Source organism: Atractosteus spatula, chromosome 9 (genome assembly GCF_055471065.1).
Source record: "Atractosteus spatula isolate fAtrSpa1 chromosome 9, fAtrSpa1.hap1, whole genome shotgun sequence".
NCBI lineage: Eukaryota > Metazoa > Chordata > Actinopteri > Semionotiformes > Lepisosteidae > Atractosteus > Atractosteus spatula.
In genome coordinates this window covers 49,598,499-49,616,367 of record NC_142714.1, presented here as the reverse complement: position 1 = coordinate 49,616,367, position 17,869 = coordinate 49,598,499, and the positions used below count along the sequence as shown (strand labels likewise).

Below are 17,869 nucleotides of genomic sequence, written 5' to 3'. Positions count from 1 at the left end.
TGGCTAGTATTGGGTGGGGAAAAATGCATGGAATTTGGTTAATCCCAGCCACATAGCCTGAAGCATTCCAGAACAGCTCTGTGTCAGCCAGGGGCTGGGAAAACACAACACAGGTGAGGGGACCGTGCAGAGAACATTCTTTTCCTGAAACACCTTGATCTGCCCCTGACCTGCGCCTCTGGCTAAGCCTTTGTATTGCTGCTGTTGCATTTTCTGTAGCTGTAGCTATAGCTGCCTCCGCTGCACTGCTAAACCAAGTACCAAGTGCTCAAAATCTCATCCCATTTCTATCTTGCTGTACTTATGTGCTTTTCTATTGCATTTATACTGAAATCTGTTTATGGCAGTCTTTGCTCTGTCTTGAATAATGGCTAAGGTCACTCATAATGATCATCCCCATCATGGTCATCATCCATCCCCTCTCTACATCTGTATTTACAGTGAAATTTAGCTTAAATAACATTTAGTCAACTACCAATGCATTGTTTAACTTCATCCTTGTGACAACTACCTGTATCCAATGGTAGTCAGCAGAGTGCCGTATTCAGGAATGAGGGACTGCAGTTCATGTTGTTTTGGGAAGACTGCAACATCCCACAGTTTGTCGTTTCGTGTGCTTAAACATCAAACACAAACACCGCCCCCCATCTCCCGTTTGTCGGATTGAAAGGGAACACAAAGTACAATCGGAACACAACATGGCACTCAACATGGAAGCTTTATCATGAACAAAGCAAAGGACAGCAGCCCAGAGCCCAGACACAATGTACAGATGAGACACAAATAATCAGCAAGACATCACTGTCACTGGAAATGAACAGGCAGAAACTGACTGCAGACTGTCGCAAACTGGAGACAAAACCCAAGGTGTCCTACAGCTTAAGGCTTTTGATTCTGTCAGCTTTTGAAATGATAGGACTCCCGGACTGCAGCTAGAAATTCTAGGTCTTCCTGTGGTTGACATATTCATCAGCAGCTGGATGAACTCACCGGGCCCGGATCAAAGCAAGCCCTCACCTTTCGGTGCCAGTCACCGAGCTCTGAATCCAGCTGTCGGTGCCAGCTGTCCCGTGATCTCAGCAAAGCACAGCGAGTCCAGTGAGGAGTTTGGATTTCACATGTGGGGACTGAGCAGGCGGGGTGGGATTGTAAAAATCTTAAAATTTGACTTGAGCCTGAACCCGGGCCCCAGGAAGTTCAAACGGGACGCCCCTGAATAGCATTGTGCGTCGTCTTTGAGACTGGACTCCCCACCAAATTTAATCTGACTCTCGTGCAAGAGAACTGCATCCAGGACCCTGCAGGGCAGTGGGTCAGCTGGACAGCCCTGAAAGCCTGTTCTGGGGTCTCTGAAGGCACCAGAACGGAACCCTGTGTATGAAGCATGTGCTAATTTTTTTAAAGGCCCCAACTTTCAAATTCGTAGGGACAGAACCAAGAGAAAGAGTCACACCGCCTCCAGAGACATGGCAGAGACATTTTTTTCTAATCATAACGACCTATGGAGTTCAGTGGTTAAACAGACCTACAGAGCCTTAAATTATCTACCATCAGGTAAAGCAGAGACCACAGACCCTTAGAATCCAAAACCACATCACGTCTCAGGGAATTTTGTTGTTTTGGGTATTGTGGATAGCCTCTGTTTAAATGAACAGAAGATTATTAGTGCAATAAAGTCGTGCAATCTATGGGGGTATGTTTGTACCTACCATTTATTATTATAAGACGCTGGATACAAAATTAACAATAACGAAAAATATATATTTTGTTCCCCCTCTCCCTCTAACAAAAATATATTTTGGCTTGCCTTTTCTTTTTTTTAAATAGAAAACAGGGGAAAAGTTATATATATATAAAAAGAAGCAGGTTATGATGGATGGAAACACTGCTAAGTAGGGTCATCTCAGCACGGGCTCTCCCTGACATCGCTGCTGTGGCTGCAGTACTACACATTGACAGGAGAGGGCGCCGATTGCCGAGGAAGGTGCTTGTCTGCTACTGCTGCTGTTCCTGCTGCTGCCTGGCCAGGGCCACGGCTTCCTGTGAACAGAGGAAGTGGTCAGCTAGTCGCAGTAACAAGTAATTCACGTCTGGGTGTGAAACAAAGAGAAGGATTTTATATATTAATTATCGGCTTACAAGTACCTCCTGGGTCATTTGGTATCTGTTTTTACCGACTTATTTTTTCTTTCATCTGATAGTTGTCTTTTTTCCCCCCCCCACCCAATTAAAATGCGCAGCTGTAGGTTGTTTCAGTTAATCTCCTGACCTTTACAAAAGCCACACACAGCCCTGGTCCGTCAGGGCTGGACAGCGTGCAGGTTAACAAACGCTGTCACTCAGGAAGGAGTGTCAGAGTGAGCCCCCGGGCACAGCTCAGCAGTGCTCTCTCCCCCCTCCCTTATCCCCCGCCTGTCCAGCACATCTGTCCAGCACCTGCACGGCGAGGGTCATGAACACCTGCCTCTGAGCGCTGGGCCAGTGCTGGACAAGGGGAAAAGAGACTCTCTGGACGAAGAGAGAGACAAAGAAATATGCAGGTTCGGGAGAGAGGAGGGTATTCTGTAGTTTTCAGACCTGGACAGCCACAGACAAACGCTCTGTCTGTAGGCTCGAATCATAAAGCATGTGGGAGCAGCATATGACTTACAAATGGAAGACAAACTCTCAATTTATTTAGTGTAACACCTTCAATTACATACTTAAGTATCAATACTTGCAATGCCTTATTGTTCCAGATGTGCTGAGCTTGAAGCACATACAGTAACTCCGTACAGCTGTAGTTTCTTTTTTTTTTACTTTTTGTTGCCAAGGTACATAGTATCCGTGTCTAAATTTGGCTACATTTGCGTTTTGTCTAGCTGAACAAACTGGCACTTTTTTTTTTTTGCATGAGATTTGCATGCTGGTTTGCAAGAGAGAATGGCCAGAGAGCGAGGGGGGCGTGTGTGTGTGTTTGAACGTGTGTGTGCAGCAGGCCAGGTGGACCTGTGCACTTGGGCGTTTGGCTGTTTGCTTCCTTGTACCTTATCTGAGCCACAAGGGCAGCTCTGTTCTGCTCAGAACTCTCTGGAGCTGGAAATTGTATCGCAGGTGTGAGTCACGCGTTTATCTGGAGAAGACATCTTATCGCCCTGGAAAAAAACCGACTCGCACCTTCTCGCCTGCTGCGAACCAGGCCGCCGACTCACTACAACAGCCAGCGGGCTAATCACTGCCTCCCTGCACTCGAGGGCGTTTCGAACGGTCTCTCTCCTCTTCCACAAGAGGACTATCAGCCCCTAGTTCGCCTTTCCAAGGATTAGGTCACACAATAACCATGCTTTCATCGGGAGTTACAAGCAGGCTGAGCCGCAGTTCAGTTCTGGGAAGACACTCCCAGATGAGCCCCCATTCCATCTCTGCAGCCATAATCAATTACGCAACACGCTAGGAATCACTTCCAACACTAGGTCCAAAACCTACACATCCCATCAAGGCACCTGGATCAGAGTACCGCTGTCAGTGAATTGTTCTCCCCCCCCCCCGTTTCCCCAGCCGTGAAGTGCCCCAGTGTTGTTTCACTCACCTTTGACCCCGGGGGAGCAGTCAGACCTAGGAAGGCGTAGACCGCGTTATCTTCCCTGGCGTCGAAGAAGGCTTGGTAATTCTGCAAAAACCACAGGCCAGGAAACTCCTTCAGCGCTTGCTTGAATGAGGAGTAAAAAGTCCATGTGCATGCACGCACGGACACCAGGGCAGGAGAGGACAGGGCAGGGCAGGGCAGGGGGCAGGGCAGGGCAGGGCTGCAGCTGGGACCAGGCCCAGGCGTCCCAGGTGGGGAGCATGCTGGTCAGCAGTGTGCAGGGGAGTCTAACAGGACCCATATTTTTTCTCAGCTTTGTGAGATTTCTGCTATTTGCATATGCGACAACCAACACCAGGTGCTGAATATGTCCTACTGGTCATGTTTTGCTAGTTAATCTGTAGAGGTATTAATCCACAATCTGCCAAAAGTCCAAAACTCGATTCACATTCCTCCAGCAGCAGGCATGGAGGGATTCTTGTATTTCTTTTCCCCAAAACAACGCTTACAAGATGATTCCAGTTGGGAAAGAACCAGGATTTTCTCAATGCTCATTCTCTTGTTGCATTGGTCCCGCATTGCTATTGGAACATTTTTCTCCCATGGAGAATTTGCATCCATTTTGTTCCTGAGGGGAGCTTCGGAGAGGTAGCCTATTAAAATGCAGCTGATGGGAAACATTACAGCGAAGGATCTTACAGCTACTGTATTGCTCCACCTGCTACATCTGCTGTAACTGCATGGAAATCTGTCCAGATCGCACTAGTTTTAAAACAGTTTGTCAACAGGCCTGGCCTGTACCTTTCTAATGGAGGGATTTGCTAATTATCAATCTTGCAGTGAGCTCTGTGCGCACAGTGTTGAAAATCCTGGTTTCTGGCTGCATTACCGGGTGTTTAGAGTGATTCACCAGTATTCAGAATAGAATTAGACTCCTTGACAGCATCATCCCTTTCAGGTTTTACTTAAAATGCCATTTTTTCATACACTGCATACACAAAATATACACACATACAGCAATTTGACCTATACACATTAAGCCCAAAAGGATAACCAGTACGACGTATCCAGCACCTGCTGTATGTTGACATATTAGGCCCCGGCTGCTGGAAAAACCTGGAATACCACAGGTTGCTATGCACTGTGGGAGTCCTCCTCCCTTCCCTGACACCTGCAGCTCACCCCGCAGTATCGCTCCTCGTTGAAGATCTGGGGGGGCAGGGGGTTCCCAGTGGAGGGTCGGAAGCTCTCCGGAACATTCTCCCTCATCCACTTCCTGTTGTCCTCGTTGGCGGCGATGTCGCACTCCTCAAACTCGATCTTATTGGCTGCAAGGAACCCCATCACATCCTGCTGCTGCTTCTTAATCTGAGGAGGAGAGGGAGAGGCAGGGAGCGCGACGCCCGGTCAGAGACAGGAGGCAGACTGTGGTCAACGCACTCAGACAAAGGACACTAGGAAAGACCTCAGTCTGCCAGGAGGCAACTGGACCCCAGAGACACAGGGGCAGTTTCAACTTCCTTATCGCTGGAACAGCTCTGTAGCGTTCCCACGAACCAAGCAGAGAGGATGAAGGGCATAGGACCACCGAGGTGAGGAAGAATGTTGTCGCTTTCTTCCTTTTCTGTGCTGGGTGGATGCATTCTGTTATTGGTCTTATGTGGCGTCTTTGTGTTATACGTCTTTAATTATCCGAGCTTGCCGAACCAAATTCCAGGCAACGAGTTGTCATGGCGGTAAAGTCCTGAACAAGATCTTGCGGAATCTGCAATAGTCAGTCGATGTTTTGCCATACGCTCGCCAAATCTGGAGTCGCCCGTTCTCTCCAGATAACGCCAGGGACTCGGGCACCTGCTGCGGGGAGACGGGTCCCGTGAGCGCAGTCCACCGACACGCCCACCGGCACTGCCAGTCGCCATGGGACACGCCTCCTGTGGGCCCACCGGCGCCTGGCGGGGGCGGGGGTCTCGCGGACGGCAACCGGCACAGTCAGAGTTTGCGCCAGTTTTGCCCCGGGGGTGCTCGGCCACCTGGGCGCTGCCACCTGGGGAGCCCTGCTCGCGACGTCTACTCGGGCCTTTTGTTAAGGGTCGCTTTGGAGCAGAGTCTTGGCCGTCTCCGTTGCTGATATCCAGCACTTTCACGGATCTGGGCCGCGCGACCTCCGCTCTCCCACACCCCCCGCCCCAGTTGGAGAGGCAAGGCACCGTGGGATTGCGCAGCTCTCCTGCCGGGCCGCAGTCTCTGCCGGAGCTGCCGTGCCCCGCTGTGCAGAGGGGACAAAAAGGGGAAGCGGTAGTGACAGTTGCTCGCGACTACATGACAAGCACGGAAACTCAATCGCTCAGCTCCGTTCCGCACGTAGTGGCTAATTAAGGAGTGCGTGGGCGCCCTGAGCCGAAGGAAAACAAGGTTCATTACACGCTCCCTCCTAATTATGGCAACGTGAGCGAGGGAGAGGCACAGGAAATGAGTGTGTTGAGCCGCTGAACGCTGGGAGCTGCTGTCCGTGGGCTGAGGGCTCAGAGACTCAGAGGACTTGAGCTTTGCCAGCAGCTCCCCAACACCAGGCCTTCAGCTGCACCTCCCACTCCATCAGGGCCGCACGCGGCGAACACATGGACGAGCCCCAACAGGACACCTCCGCTCGCTTTGATCCCTGGTTTTCACAGACGTTGAGCTCTTTCAGCTAACCCAACACAGAAACCAAAAACTCTGCATTTTCATTTAACATATTTTTCTTAGGCAAACAAGACAACAAACAGTTGTGGTGTGCTCTATCTCTCGGGAAACCTAGCAATCTTCACAAAAACCTGCCAATTCCCACACAGCAGGCAGAACTCCCTTAGCTGAGGGCAGAGATGCAGCTGGAGGAGCAGGCTTGTACAGGACCACGCCTGTCGGCTGTGGGAGTCTCCTTGTGGAGGACTGTACTGTCTGACAGGCATGTCGATTCTGTGCAAAACTGCTGATGTGCAGTAGGCCTCACCCTCACGTCGCTTACAGAGACATCAAACCCATTAAAAAAAACACATACTGCTTCAGAATTGAAGTTTCCCACATTTTCATTATTAACCCCCTCCCTCTCTCACCTATGCACACACTCCCTGCTGCCCAGCATCGGGCATCACATGGACAGTCTCCTGCCTTCCACACTTAACCAATCTGGCCTCAAGGCCAAAGGTGCTGCAGGTCTCTGATCTCATTTCTGTATCTCTCACAAGGGCTCAGGGCAAGAGAGCCCCCTGCAGCTCACTCTCCTGCTGAAACAGAGCCTTGGAGAGACCAGATGCTAAGCAGAAGAAGAATTCCACTGAGGAGAATTCCACTAGGCACTTGTCTCCCCTTCCTGCTAGCCAGTGAGCTCTGTTTTTGTGGAATATTCTGAAGGGGATTTCTCCAAATCACTGAGCTTTATTTTTCTTTTGGAGAGAGAGAGGGAGTGAGGGGCAGACTTTTGGAAGGGATAGCAGGGTTGCTGAACTCTAGTTATAAACCGAAGAGGGACTAAGTAAACAGGACACGCTATTATCAAATACTCCGCATACTTCTGTTGGCTTGTACAGAAATGACCCTTTCACAACTGTTTTGAGCCCAGCTTTTTACTTTCGTTTGTTCTGCTTTAAAAACAAAAATACTCCGGCACTCAAAAACACTTCCTCCACCAAACATGAACTTCAGACAGGAGCAAAATCAAGGAGAACAGACAAAGACCAAGAAGGGGCTCAGAGATGGATGTGCTCCTCTCCTCTGGGCCAGGAGGACGAGCTACAAGCTTCGCGACAGAACAGTGCACCCCCCTAATAAAAGCTGGAAACTTTTAATCCCAATCAATTCATTAAGATGTGTGAAGCATTTTTTTTTCCCCCCAGACGTGCGGATGTTTGTCCCAGTGCCGACGGGATGGCAGAATCAGGAGAAGCACGGCCTTATAAGGAGAAATAAGGAAGCACTGTGATCACAGACCAGGCGCAGGGCGGTCAGGACACAACCAAATATGGCAGTGCACTGGGAACCAGGTGTCTGCATCTCCACCAGAAGCAGGATTCCAGCAGCGACCACCCCTGTGTCACACAGTGGCTCCACGGCGATGCGGGCTCAAGACAGTTCCGCCCCCCCCCCCCCCCTCGCCAAACACAGACTCATGGGAAATGGAGTTCAGTTCCTACAACTGTGTAGTCATTGCCTCCACAGGCACTGAACCAGAGGGGTTCCTTTCCCTATCCCTCAAAACATCCCCTTCCCTCACAGGCACTTTCTCAAAGACGATTCCCAAGCCTATCACGTTTTGTTTGCGGATCCAGCTGCTGCTAAGCAATCTATTTTACAAGACTGAGATTCTCCTCTATCACGATCAGCTGTGTTCACTAATGAACTGCTGTAATTATTCTTACAGCCAGGGGTGTGGCTAGATTCCGGTTTGCTGGTGCAAAAGAAATCTGGGACCAGGATTAGATCATTCTTCTTGATTAATTTATGTACCCCTTAGAATTTTAGATACTTGGATCATTTCTCTAGAGATGTAGTTCATTTCCCCCGTCTCTATATGGAAAACAGTTAAAAGTACAATAAAGTTAATAAGAGCAACTTTGTAGCACACAAGACAATGCTGTATCTATAAAAATGCAGTGCCACCTCTGTAGACAACTACGTCATCACATGTGAGACAATAAGTACATACTAGTATCTATAGTCTGAATACTTGCGTAACTGCTGTGCAAGTTGCAGACAGCTGCTGTAGAGGAGACTGTAGGTGGTCTACCCCCCTACTCCTTTGCCTCCTCTATCAGTGACAAGACCTGTGCATTTAAACCGTCAATCAAATGCATTGGAGATATAGTGCAGTTGAGAGCAATTATTCTATAGAACAACTTTGCATCAGAAGCTTAATTATAGACCACCTGGCCAGAAATGACAGAGTTATTTCTCACCTGATACTGGATAGCATTTTGTTTTGAAAGTGAAAACAACATTTTAAACGTGCGGCACTGGTGATATCCAGTGTCAGCAAACACTGAAATGAGCCGTCGTCTCAAAAACAAAACACCAAGCACGAAATAAAAGACATAAACACAACAGAGACGCTCATGCACAAGGCATCTGTTGCATTTTAACACCCAGCACGGAGCTGTTTGCACAAATGCCCTGGTTTGCGGGAGGGGAGATTATTATTTTGATGCGCCAAGTCTCTTTAGAACAAGCTGTGCCTCCTAAGAAAGGCTCCTGAGTGGTGTTAAATTTGCACAAATATCCTAGGGTTCACTGGGGCAGCTCTCCAGCTCTCTCTCCAAATCTCCAAAGGACAAATATCCAGTTCCTGCTTGGAGCAGCCAGCCACAGAGCCCTCATTGTACAGATGCCAAGATAAATTAATTTGCAGGGGAGCGACGCCAACTTCCCCCCTCCCCCCAGCACCACCATGGCCATATGCTGGCTCTATTGTCCAACAGACCACAGGCCACAGAAACAGCCAGAGCCCAGTGTCCACACAGCCAGCGCCCAGCGGCCTGCTATCCCACCACACTGCGAAGATTAGTTCACACACAACCGCTCCCTCTCGCCTTTAATATTTATTTTTTTTTAAATCTGGCTGGAATTGCGTTTTTTGGCAGGGAAAGGGGGTTTAATCCACTGGGGGGGAATTTGTTGCGCAATCTGAATGGGCTTTTCGTTTTTGACTCTTTATTCACTCCCGCAGAGAAGCAGAGCAGCAGCAGCAGCAGCACATTTGAACTCGGGCTCCTCCTCCCCCTCTCCCACCCCCCCCACTCCCACCCCACCCCTCCTCCCACCCTGCTGCTGCCGGGAGATGACGTAATGCCTTTCGCAGCAAAGGGAAAGGCAGTGAAGGTTTGCCCATGGAAACGGCGCCGTCAGCGCTGGCTGCAGGAATGGCCGCGATGCACAGCGGAAAGCTCAGGGTGTTTGCAGCACTGCCAGGTGCCTGCAGGAGTGCAGGAAACACAACGTGCCCCTGCAGCGATCTCCCTGGCACAGGTCTGCACCAAGCGCAGGAGGAGCAGCTGGATCCTTCCTATATGCACAAAAAGACCAGGACTGATCTGGATCTCAGTGCAGTCTCCCGAAAACCAGCTCCCCCCCCACAGTACTGCTGCTCTTGAACAACAAAACACCGGGGAAGAGCAACCCGATACATTCCTGGGATTAAAGGAATGCACTGACAGGCTGAAAGAATTAAATCTTTTTTTAGTGCAGAACAGGGAAGACCGCGAGGAGACCTGATCCAAGTATTCAGGATCCACAAAGGAACTAACAAAGCCAACCCAGCTGACGAGTGAAAACTACTAATGGAAGTGTATTTAAAACTGAGAACAGGAGGCACCTCTTCACCGAAAAGATTGTGGGAGTAGAAGCCTCCTCTCATTTGCAAAATCCAAATTTTAAATTAAAAATAGAATTTTCTTTCATCATTTCTTTTAATTAAAGACTTAAACTTCTCCACCCACAGCCGTGTTTACAGTTAAATGCAGTTAATTAAATTGCTATTGCTACTACTGTTATGTTAAAACAGTAAAATGTTTAAAGTGACTATTCCTACAGCGTTTTCAGCACTGAACTCTTGCCAGGGGGCTTTGTGAGAGAAGGGCCCCCTAGTGGCCATGAACAGCAAGGAAAATCAACACTGTGCACACCTCCTCCATGTTAATGAGGACGAGCTGCACATTAATTAAAGATAATTAAAGGTTGCTCTTTCCAGACAGTGGGGGATTGAACATATGACCGAGACATGCTTGGATGATCCAGGTTCTCGACTCAAAAAGCTGCAGTATCCATTAAATTAAGATCACAGGGACTGCGCGGCTCAGGAACGCCCACTCGCAGAGCAGGGCAGGGGTCGCACCGTCTGTCCCACTGCAGCTTAATCCCCGTCTGAGCTGAAGGCGCCCTCCCACGTCCCTCGCTGCATCACCAAATTAGGTATTTTGCAGAGTATAAAATGTAATTGATGCAAAGCCATTAAAGGGCACATGAAGGCTGCAAAGTACAGGAGGCCGTTCAAGCAGTCTAGTCCATTGTGTTGGCAGTAATTAACTGATCCCAGGACCGTCCAGGCGTTTGTGAAAGGGTTTCAGGAAGTCAGCTTCTGCAACGCGGCTGGGGAGCTCGTCTCCAGGCTCCCCAAAGCTCTGAGCTCTTGGGGAAAAGCCGTGGCCGAGCTGGTCGCGCGGAACTGTGCGCGCTGCTCTATCTGGACCAGACATAAAGGGAAAGGAAGACCCGAGATCACCGACGGGATCGCAGCGAACGGAGGGAAAGTCCAGGTGAAGGGCTTGTCATAACGGGCCACAGGAACCAGGCGACTCCGGACACAGCTCGACCCAGGCCACAGATCACAGGCCTGGGGCTGAGCCACAGCAGCTGATGCCTGGCAGACGCTGAATAACCGAGACTGAGCCCGTAGCTGCGGATCTGCAGGAAACCCACAGCAGAGATCTGTGCCCGATCACAGCCAGCAGCTCCGGGGAAGCTAACACAGCTGCTGCGCTCCAATGGCACACACAGCCACAGGCCCGGCCATGCCCAACAGTCCCGCCTTCAGCAGAAACTGCTCGACTATGGGCTCCAGTGCAGCTCAGCAGGAAGTTTATTCACAGGCGGCCATCTGAAGGACACAGCAGGCGCAGTGCCTACTCTGCTCTGCCAGGGGCCTTTTACAATCCGAGCACAGCCCCGGCCAACCCCTTCTGTTACCTGAGATGTCACTTTCAGCACAAGGACACCACGCGTGTTTAAACACAGAATGTGAAAGGGCACACACGGAATAGCAGCGTTCTTAAACACCAGCACAGAACTCTCATTCTGAGGGCCAGCTGTCTGGGAATGTCACGCCCTCTTTCCAGTCAGCTAAACAAGAACTTGTTCGCGTTGGTAGCTGCGTCAGCAGGTGCAGGCTGCAAAGGAACAAGTTAACAGTTTATTATTTGCTGAAAAGAGAACAAAAGGAACAACATTCCGGCTGTGGAGCCTTCTTCTTCTTCTTCTTCTTCTTCATACCCGAAGGAGGCTCCACAGCCAAACCGTTGTGTTTCTTTTCTTCTCTTTTCAGCAGGGAATAAACCTTTACTTGCTCCTAAACAAGAACTTGGTACTGTCAGAGCTAAACAACAAGGTGTGCTACCTGCTTTCTTCAGATCAAGGAACTACATCTATGAATTCTACAGGGCTGCTCTATTCTTATGACTGAGCTCTTGAGTAGAAATACTGGGGTTGTGAAGAGCACATGCCTCCTGCTAACAGCAGGTGAGGAGGACACACAGGACTGTTCCCAGCTGTCGTCCTCAGCCCACACAGCCTCGATCAAGAATCCGCTATCTCAGCGTCTCGCTCTCCTGTCACACAGATCACCGGTCTCACCGTTAATTGCCTCTCTCGGGCTGGACTGATGAACTCTTCGCTGCAGCTGTGAGCAGAAGGCTCAGATTACAGTCCTCAGCTCACTCCCACAGCGCAGACACCCTCCACAACCCCATCGTCTGTCTGTCATGACACAGACCCAGGAGCAGTTAGCTAATTTCTCATTTTCTCTTTTATTTATCATCCCCGAAGGAGACTCTTGAGATCTCATCGAGGAAGCAGGTGTGTGTGGGTCTGCGTAGCTTTTGTCAGGATGGCCCTGATTTCTGATCTTTAACCCCAACTGTGCAGTTTGATTTAACCAAACTACCAACAGTATCCCTTTGCCTATTGCCTATTGCACTGAAATGCACACATTTGCATGCTTCAGTGCTGTCGTACATCACAATGGTGATATCTGTGCTGTCTCTGTAAAGCCACAGCAGTTGTTTATTCCCCATGTAACTCGTAGCTCTTGTTCATTAGCAGTAGTTCTGCAGGAGACTGACTGGGCTGTAATTCTCGTGAATCAATGCCATTGATCTCCACAACCTTGTAGCAGACAGCCTAATTGAAACACTGGAGCAAGTATAGAGAGGAGCATGAATTAGGTTTCAGCTCTGCAGCATGCATTAAGGATAGCTGGTTAATGGCCTGACAATAATTACTGAATAATAAACAAAGGTGTACAGCACATTTTCAATGCAAAATTTAAACACATGAACCATTTTGTTTGGCTGATGTCACCTTTTACCTTAACCAAACAGAGCAGCTGTCACAGATTTAAAAATAACTCAAAATGAGAAAAGTGGAAGTTGTCTTCCACATTTGATTACAGTCATACTGGAGACTGGATTCAAGAAAGATGTTTCCGAGCCACAAACTTCCAGAAAACCTGATGCATTTAGACCTGCCTGCCTTTCCCCAGGTATGTAGCTGTGGCATCTCCCAGGCCGGTTCATCACCTCCAAGGTGACTGGAAAATTGCCCTTTTCACACTAAGTGTCAGGGATGAATAGCAACAATGCATGACTGTATAAACAAACCAAAAGGCCTTAGCAGTACAGACCCCCTGGCAGTGTCGCATGACCTCTGTGACCTCTACATCCAGCTCCGAGCAGAACGCTCAGACCTCATCGACTCAGATGTCAGCTGCAGCAGCCGCCACATCTGGCTGGGCTCAGACAGGGTCCCGCAGGCTCACAGACCCTACTTATTCAGTGGATGTCTGGGATGAGATACAAACCCCAGCTGCCAGCCAGCGGAAGAAAGAACAGCAGCCATGAGTTTGTGACCTTGGCCTGGTAAGAGCTCTTCCAGAATTTCCTGCACAGCCCCTGAGGACTAATGGAATCTCAGCAGCATGAGCATGACCGGGGACTGCCCTGCATGCCCCCAAAACCTGCGCTGGATCAATAATTAGACAAGCACTTGACCGTGTATATATACTGGACTGAATATAATACATAGCTAGAAAAATGGCATCATCCGTTTATAAGCGTATGGCTACATGCAACGGACCCTCCCCCCTCCCATATGAGAAAGACTGGAAGGCAGACTTTTCGGAATGCCGAAGACACAATCCGTGTGAATGCAGGAGCTCCTGTGCAGAGGAGAAGGAAGGCACTGGGAGGTCTATACGGACACCAGACGGTGTCAGATCCGAGATGGCAGGCTCACATTGGCCAGGCTGCATGGCTTCACCGGCTGGAAACGCACCTGGTTGCTGCGCCTCTGCTTGCTGGCGACTTGCAGGGCTCTTGTGAAGCCAAGCGGGTTAAAGCAGAGAGAGCTCCGCTGGCGAGTCCTGTGACTGGCTCAGCCCGCCCACTGAGCAAACAAGTATGAAGTGCACTCTGTGTAAGAGGTGCTGTCCCGGAAAAAAAAAACACCCTTGCACAGCTCAGCTTCTCTGTTTTTGTTGGTGCGCGTTGTCTTTCTGCTTTGAAAACACGGCGGCTCTAGACCGGACCGTTTCTCATTTTTTAGGATTTTACTTCCTTAATGCAACCTCAACTGCTTTAGTTCCTTATACAGCTGCCTTATGTCAGCCAAGCCAAAAGGTACAGTAACGATCTTTGGAATCTGGACTCCAGCCTGGGACAGAGAGCTCCCATTGCGCCCATGGGGGCGGTGTGGGAGTGATGTTCAGGAGACTTTTCCCTGAACCCTGGTGCAGAAATGAGAAACCTTCCAGAAAACGGATCGCGTAAATCAACGACCCAGAATAAAGCCACTGGGGATCGTGCATTTATGGCGGGCCTACTGTCTGTGAGGAAAAACAAGTCGCCGCTGTCCTCTGATGCCGTGTGTGTGCATTTCCCTGCTTTGCATCTTCAGTTTAACATTAGACACGTGCCCCAACTATACTTTTCCTGGCAGGAACAGAGAGAGAGCTTCCGAGGTGGAGTGACTGCAGGGTGTTAAGAGGTGGCCCCTAGGCTGGACTGGGAGCTCAGCTGAGCCCAGATTGGTGCTTTTAGCAGAAATCCCAGAACTAGGTTCAGATCTGCCAAACCGAGAGCCTGCAGTTAGTGGCCAGCCACCAGAAACAACACAGGCACTGCCGCACACGAGCTGTGAAGAGACAGCCCCACAGTCTACAGAGACCCAGGCCACATATTCTTACAGGTCACCCTACGTCACCTGCTGTCTGAAGATCAGGAACATTTCTTTAAGCCATGCTGCATGAAGCACACACTGGTCTCTGAGGGCCAGTGGGTGTTCTGACTTTCGTTCCACACAATCTCTAAACTTAATGGAACTGACCTCCCGTTTAACTGCTCACTGTTAAAATTATCCCTGGCCTTTCTAAACGGAATATTTAAAAGCCACCTATGAAACATCAAACAAAAAACTAACTGGCCACAATCCAGAAGTTTCTTTCACGAAGACCAGTGGGATGTGACCCTCAGATCAACGAGCTACCAAGGACCAAACAAGCCAGGTGGGGCAGATGACCCGTCTCTTTTCCCGTTTTCTTTTAGCTCTTTAAACAGTCTCTGCGGGTTCAGGCAGTTCTCCGAGTAATTTCGGGCTTCGGAGTTACCCGACTGGTCTCAAACTCGGAACTACAGGCAGACGCCGCTGTGCCACTTCCCACCGGCTATAAGCGACTCGCTCGGAGACAGCACATCGTGGGGGAATGCGAGCGCATCCTTCCACAGTGACGGTCCCGTGTAATCGGGCTAAACGCCTGGGAAGTGTGCCGGCGCCGACCCGTGCTGCGCCGTGCAAACAGCCAGCGAGCCTTCGCAAGAGGAAGACGGCAGGCCAACGCAGCGAGCGATCCCCAACTTCAACGCTCAGTTCTCAGGCGTTCAGGCACAGCAATGTACAAGGTGCTCCGCAAAGTTACTAACGGCAATTGCTCTTCTTTTTTTTTTAACGGCATGAAACGTGTATTGTACTCGTCGCCGTGGATGAAATGCCCATGTGCAAAGATATCTTTTGCGCTGCAATCTGTGAAAAGCGGCTTCTCAGCTCTGACAGCAGAACCCGTACAGCAGCAGGCGCCGCATCAAACCGCTGTGCTCCCTGCAGCTGCGAGAGCTGCCCAAATATAGAAAGTTTCCTTACCGAGGTGGACCCAGACGATGATGCTATGTAAACTTTAATCACCATGTTTCCTTCTACTTTCGAAGACGTCTCTCCGGCGAACGCTTGCTTTCCAAGCCGAGCGGGCAGTCACAAGCAAATGCCGCACAGATATTTTATTTTTTTGTGTTTTTGTTCTGCAGACTAATTCCTTCGAAGCAAGACCCGCTGAGAGTTACAGTTAGTGCTGGGCTGATGCAAAGCAGTTATGCTCTCGACGTGCGATTGCTTGGCTTCAATTGGCTGTTCTCCTCTCTCTCTCTCCCTCCCTCCCTCCGCTTCTGTCTTTCGTGGGTTTGGCGAAGAGAGAGAAACACCCTTTTCGCGCAGGAAGCCACATGATTGCGCGCATTTTGCTTGTTTAACTCGCAGGAGAGTGGCTAAGGAAAATTCCTGACAACGCGAGAGTTTGGCCCCGGGTCTGGTCTGGGCTCTGCGCTCGGTTGGGGGTGATTGCGAGATAGTCTCACCCCCGCTGTCTCGAGTGTCACCTCACTTCTCGGAGCGTGGCACCTTGCAGCGCTGAAAAACGTTGCAGCACGTCTTTTCGACCCGCTTTCTGCCGTTTGCAAATACAGGAAATAAACATTGCGAATCGAGCGCCTCTGCAGTGTGCATTTGGATAAGTCCAGTCCTAGTCAGGCGACCCACTTCTCGGCTCCAGAGTTTTCACAGGAGAGAGAAAGATCATAGCAGATATGTTTGCTAATACAGCTACAGTTGCAGAGCATCTTCAGATACCAATGTCGGCTCGTGTGCCTTGATCTGAGCAAGTGACTGGTTTTTATTCATCTTTTTCCGTGGGTGATTTGTGTGAGTTTCTGCTGCTTTGATTTTATTTCCCAGCTGTGACGTTCATTTGTTTTCGTCCCCTTTGTAATCATCACAAAGAGAAAAACCAAACAGGTCAGATTTCCAGACTGAAAATGCCATTTTTAAGCGTGTAGGTAAAGGCATTTCATCTGCTCGTTCCTTTGCAGGACACGTGACACGTTTTCATTCTGTGGGTGGTGTTAATTGTGAATGAAGCAATTGAGGTCCCGGTTTTAGTAAGATCCTGCAGTAGGCTGGGAAAGGCTGAGTCTTTTTATAAACCATTCTTATTGCATACGCAGTATCCAGTCCTGGTCCTGAAGGTCTCTGGTTTTTCACGGCGTCTGAGCTCCTGAAATGCTAACTCATCTCTTTACTGGCTGAACTGGACCCCTGTCAAAGCCTTTCCCAGCTCTCCAGGCACTGCTGAGAGAGTTCTGGATCGACATCGGACAGCCCAGCTCACATCACTACAACCTTTATCAACCCCTCTGACCCCTGACCTCACTGGCTGTTGGGACCTGTGCCCACTGAGCCCCCGCTGAATGAATTGAACCTTGAAGTTAAATTATTTATTAACGGTACTTTTTATTTCTTCTCAGTTTTCTGGGAACTGTCCAAGATGTTTAAATTAGCTGTGAAAATCCATAGTTGATGTATAATCCACAGTTTAAGAGGAACAGCAAATAATTTTAAAGGTTTAATTACTAAAATTATTTATCCAGTTAAAGGTCCAGCTAAGCTAAGGATCACACAGATCAGCATTACAGAAAATCAGAATTGCAACACAGGGCACGATCATTAGGCCAATGGAGGTGCTTTTATCACCGGGAGAATTTGAAGCCCCCTTTTTGATTTAGCTTCTATGAACAGTTTAAAAGAACGATATGGGGACAGTGGAGAGTGAAGTGTGGTATTTACTAGCAGATGAGCTTGGAAAGGAAGAGAACAGAAGAAAGGTTACAGAGACAGGAGGTTGTTGGGCCCATTTACCTTGTTATGCTTTAGTATGGTTCGGTGTGGTTCAGTATGGTTCGGTGTGGTTCAGTATGGTTAATTGTAGTTCGGTGTGGTTCAGTATGGTTCGGTGTGGTTCAGTATGGTTAATTGTAGTTTGGTGTGGTTCAGTATGGTTCGGTGTGGTTCAGTATTGTTTGGTGTGGTTCAGTATGGTTAATTGTAGTTCGGTGTGGTTCAGTATGGTTCGGTGTGGTTCAGTATGGTTAATTGTAGTTCGGTGTGGTTCAGTATGGTTAATTGTAGTTCGGTGTGGTTCAGTATGGTTCGGTGTGGTTCAGTATGGTTAATTGTAGTTCGGTGTGGTTCAGTATGGTTCGGTGTGGTTCAGTATGGTTAATTGTAGTTCGGTGTGGTTTAGTATTGTTCGGTGTGGTTCAATATGGTTAATTGTAGTTCGGTGTGGTTCAATATGGTTAATTGTAGTTCGGTGTGGTTCAGTATTGTTTGGTGTGGTTCAGTGTGGTTCAGGATGATTCGGTGTGGTTCAATATGGTTTGGTATGGTTTAATATGCTTCAGT

At 49.2% G+C, this 17,869-nt stretch overlaps 1 protein-coding gene across 1 annotated transcript; it reads right to left on the bottom strand.

The window, feature by feature from the left end:
- Positions 1-699: 699 nt before the first annotated feature.
- Positions 700-15,800, bottom strand: sh3bgrl (SH3 domain binding glutamate-rich protein like). Its single transcript, XM_088925545.1, has 4 exons — positions 15,500-15,800; positions 4,748-4,933; positions 3,569-3,649; positions 700-2,040 (listed from the first exon to the last, which is right to left on the bottom strand). Exons 1-4 carry the CDS (start codon positions 15,542-15,544, stop codon positions 1,996-1,998), a joined length of 357 nt encoding a protein of 118 aa, XP_088781671.1. The 5' UTR covers positions 15,545-15,800; the 3' UTR covers positions 700-1,995.
- Positions 15,801-17,869: the final 2,069 nt, after the last annotated feature.

Bases quoted from the DNA above. Each gene is read 5' to 3' on its own strand.
- sh3bgrl (XM_088925545.1), bottom strand. From the start codon at position 15,544: ATGGTGATTAAAGTTTACATAGCATCATCGTCTGGGTCCACCTCG. The intron at 4,934-15,499 runs GTAAGGAAACTT...TCTCCTCCTCAG, and splicing joins CATCGTCTGGGTCCACCTCG to ATTAAGAAGCAGCAGCAGGA. The intron at 2,041-3,568 runs GTGAGTGAAACA...CTCTGTTCACAG, and splicing joins CTGCTCCCCCGGGGTCAAAG to GAAGCCGTGGCCCTGGCCAG.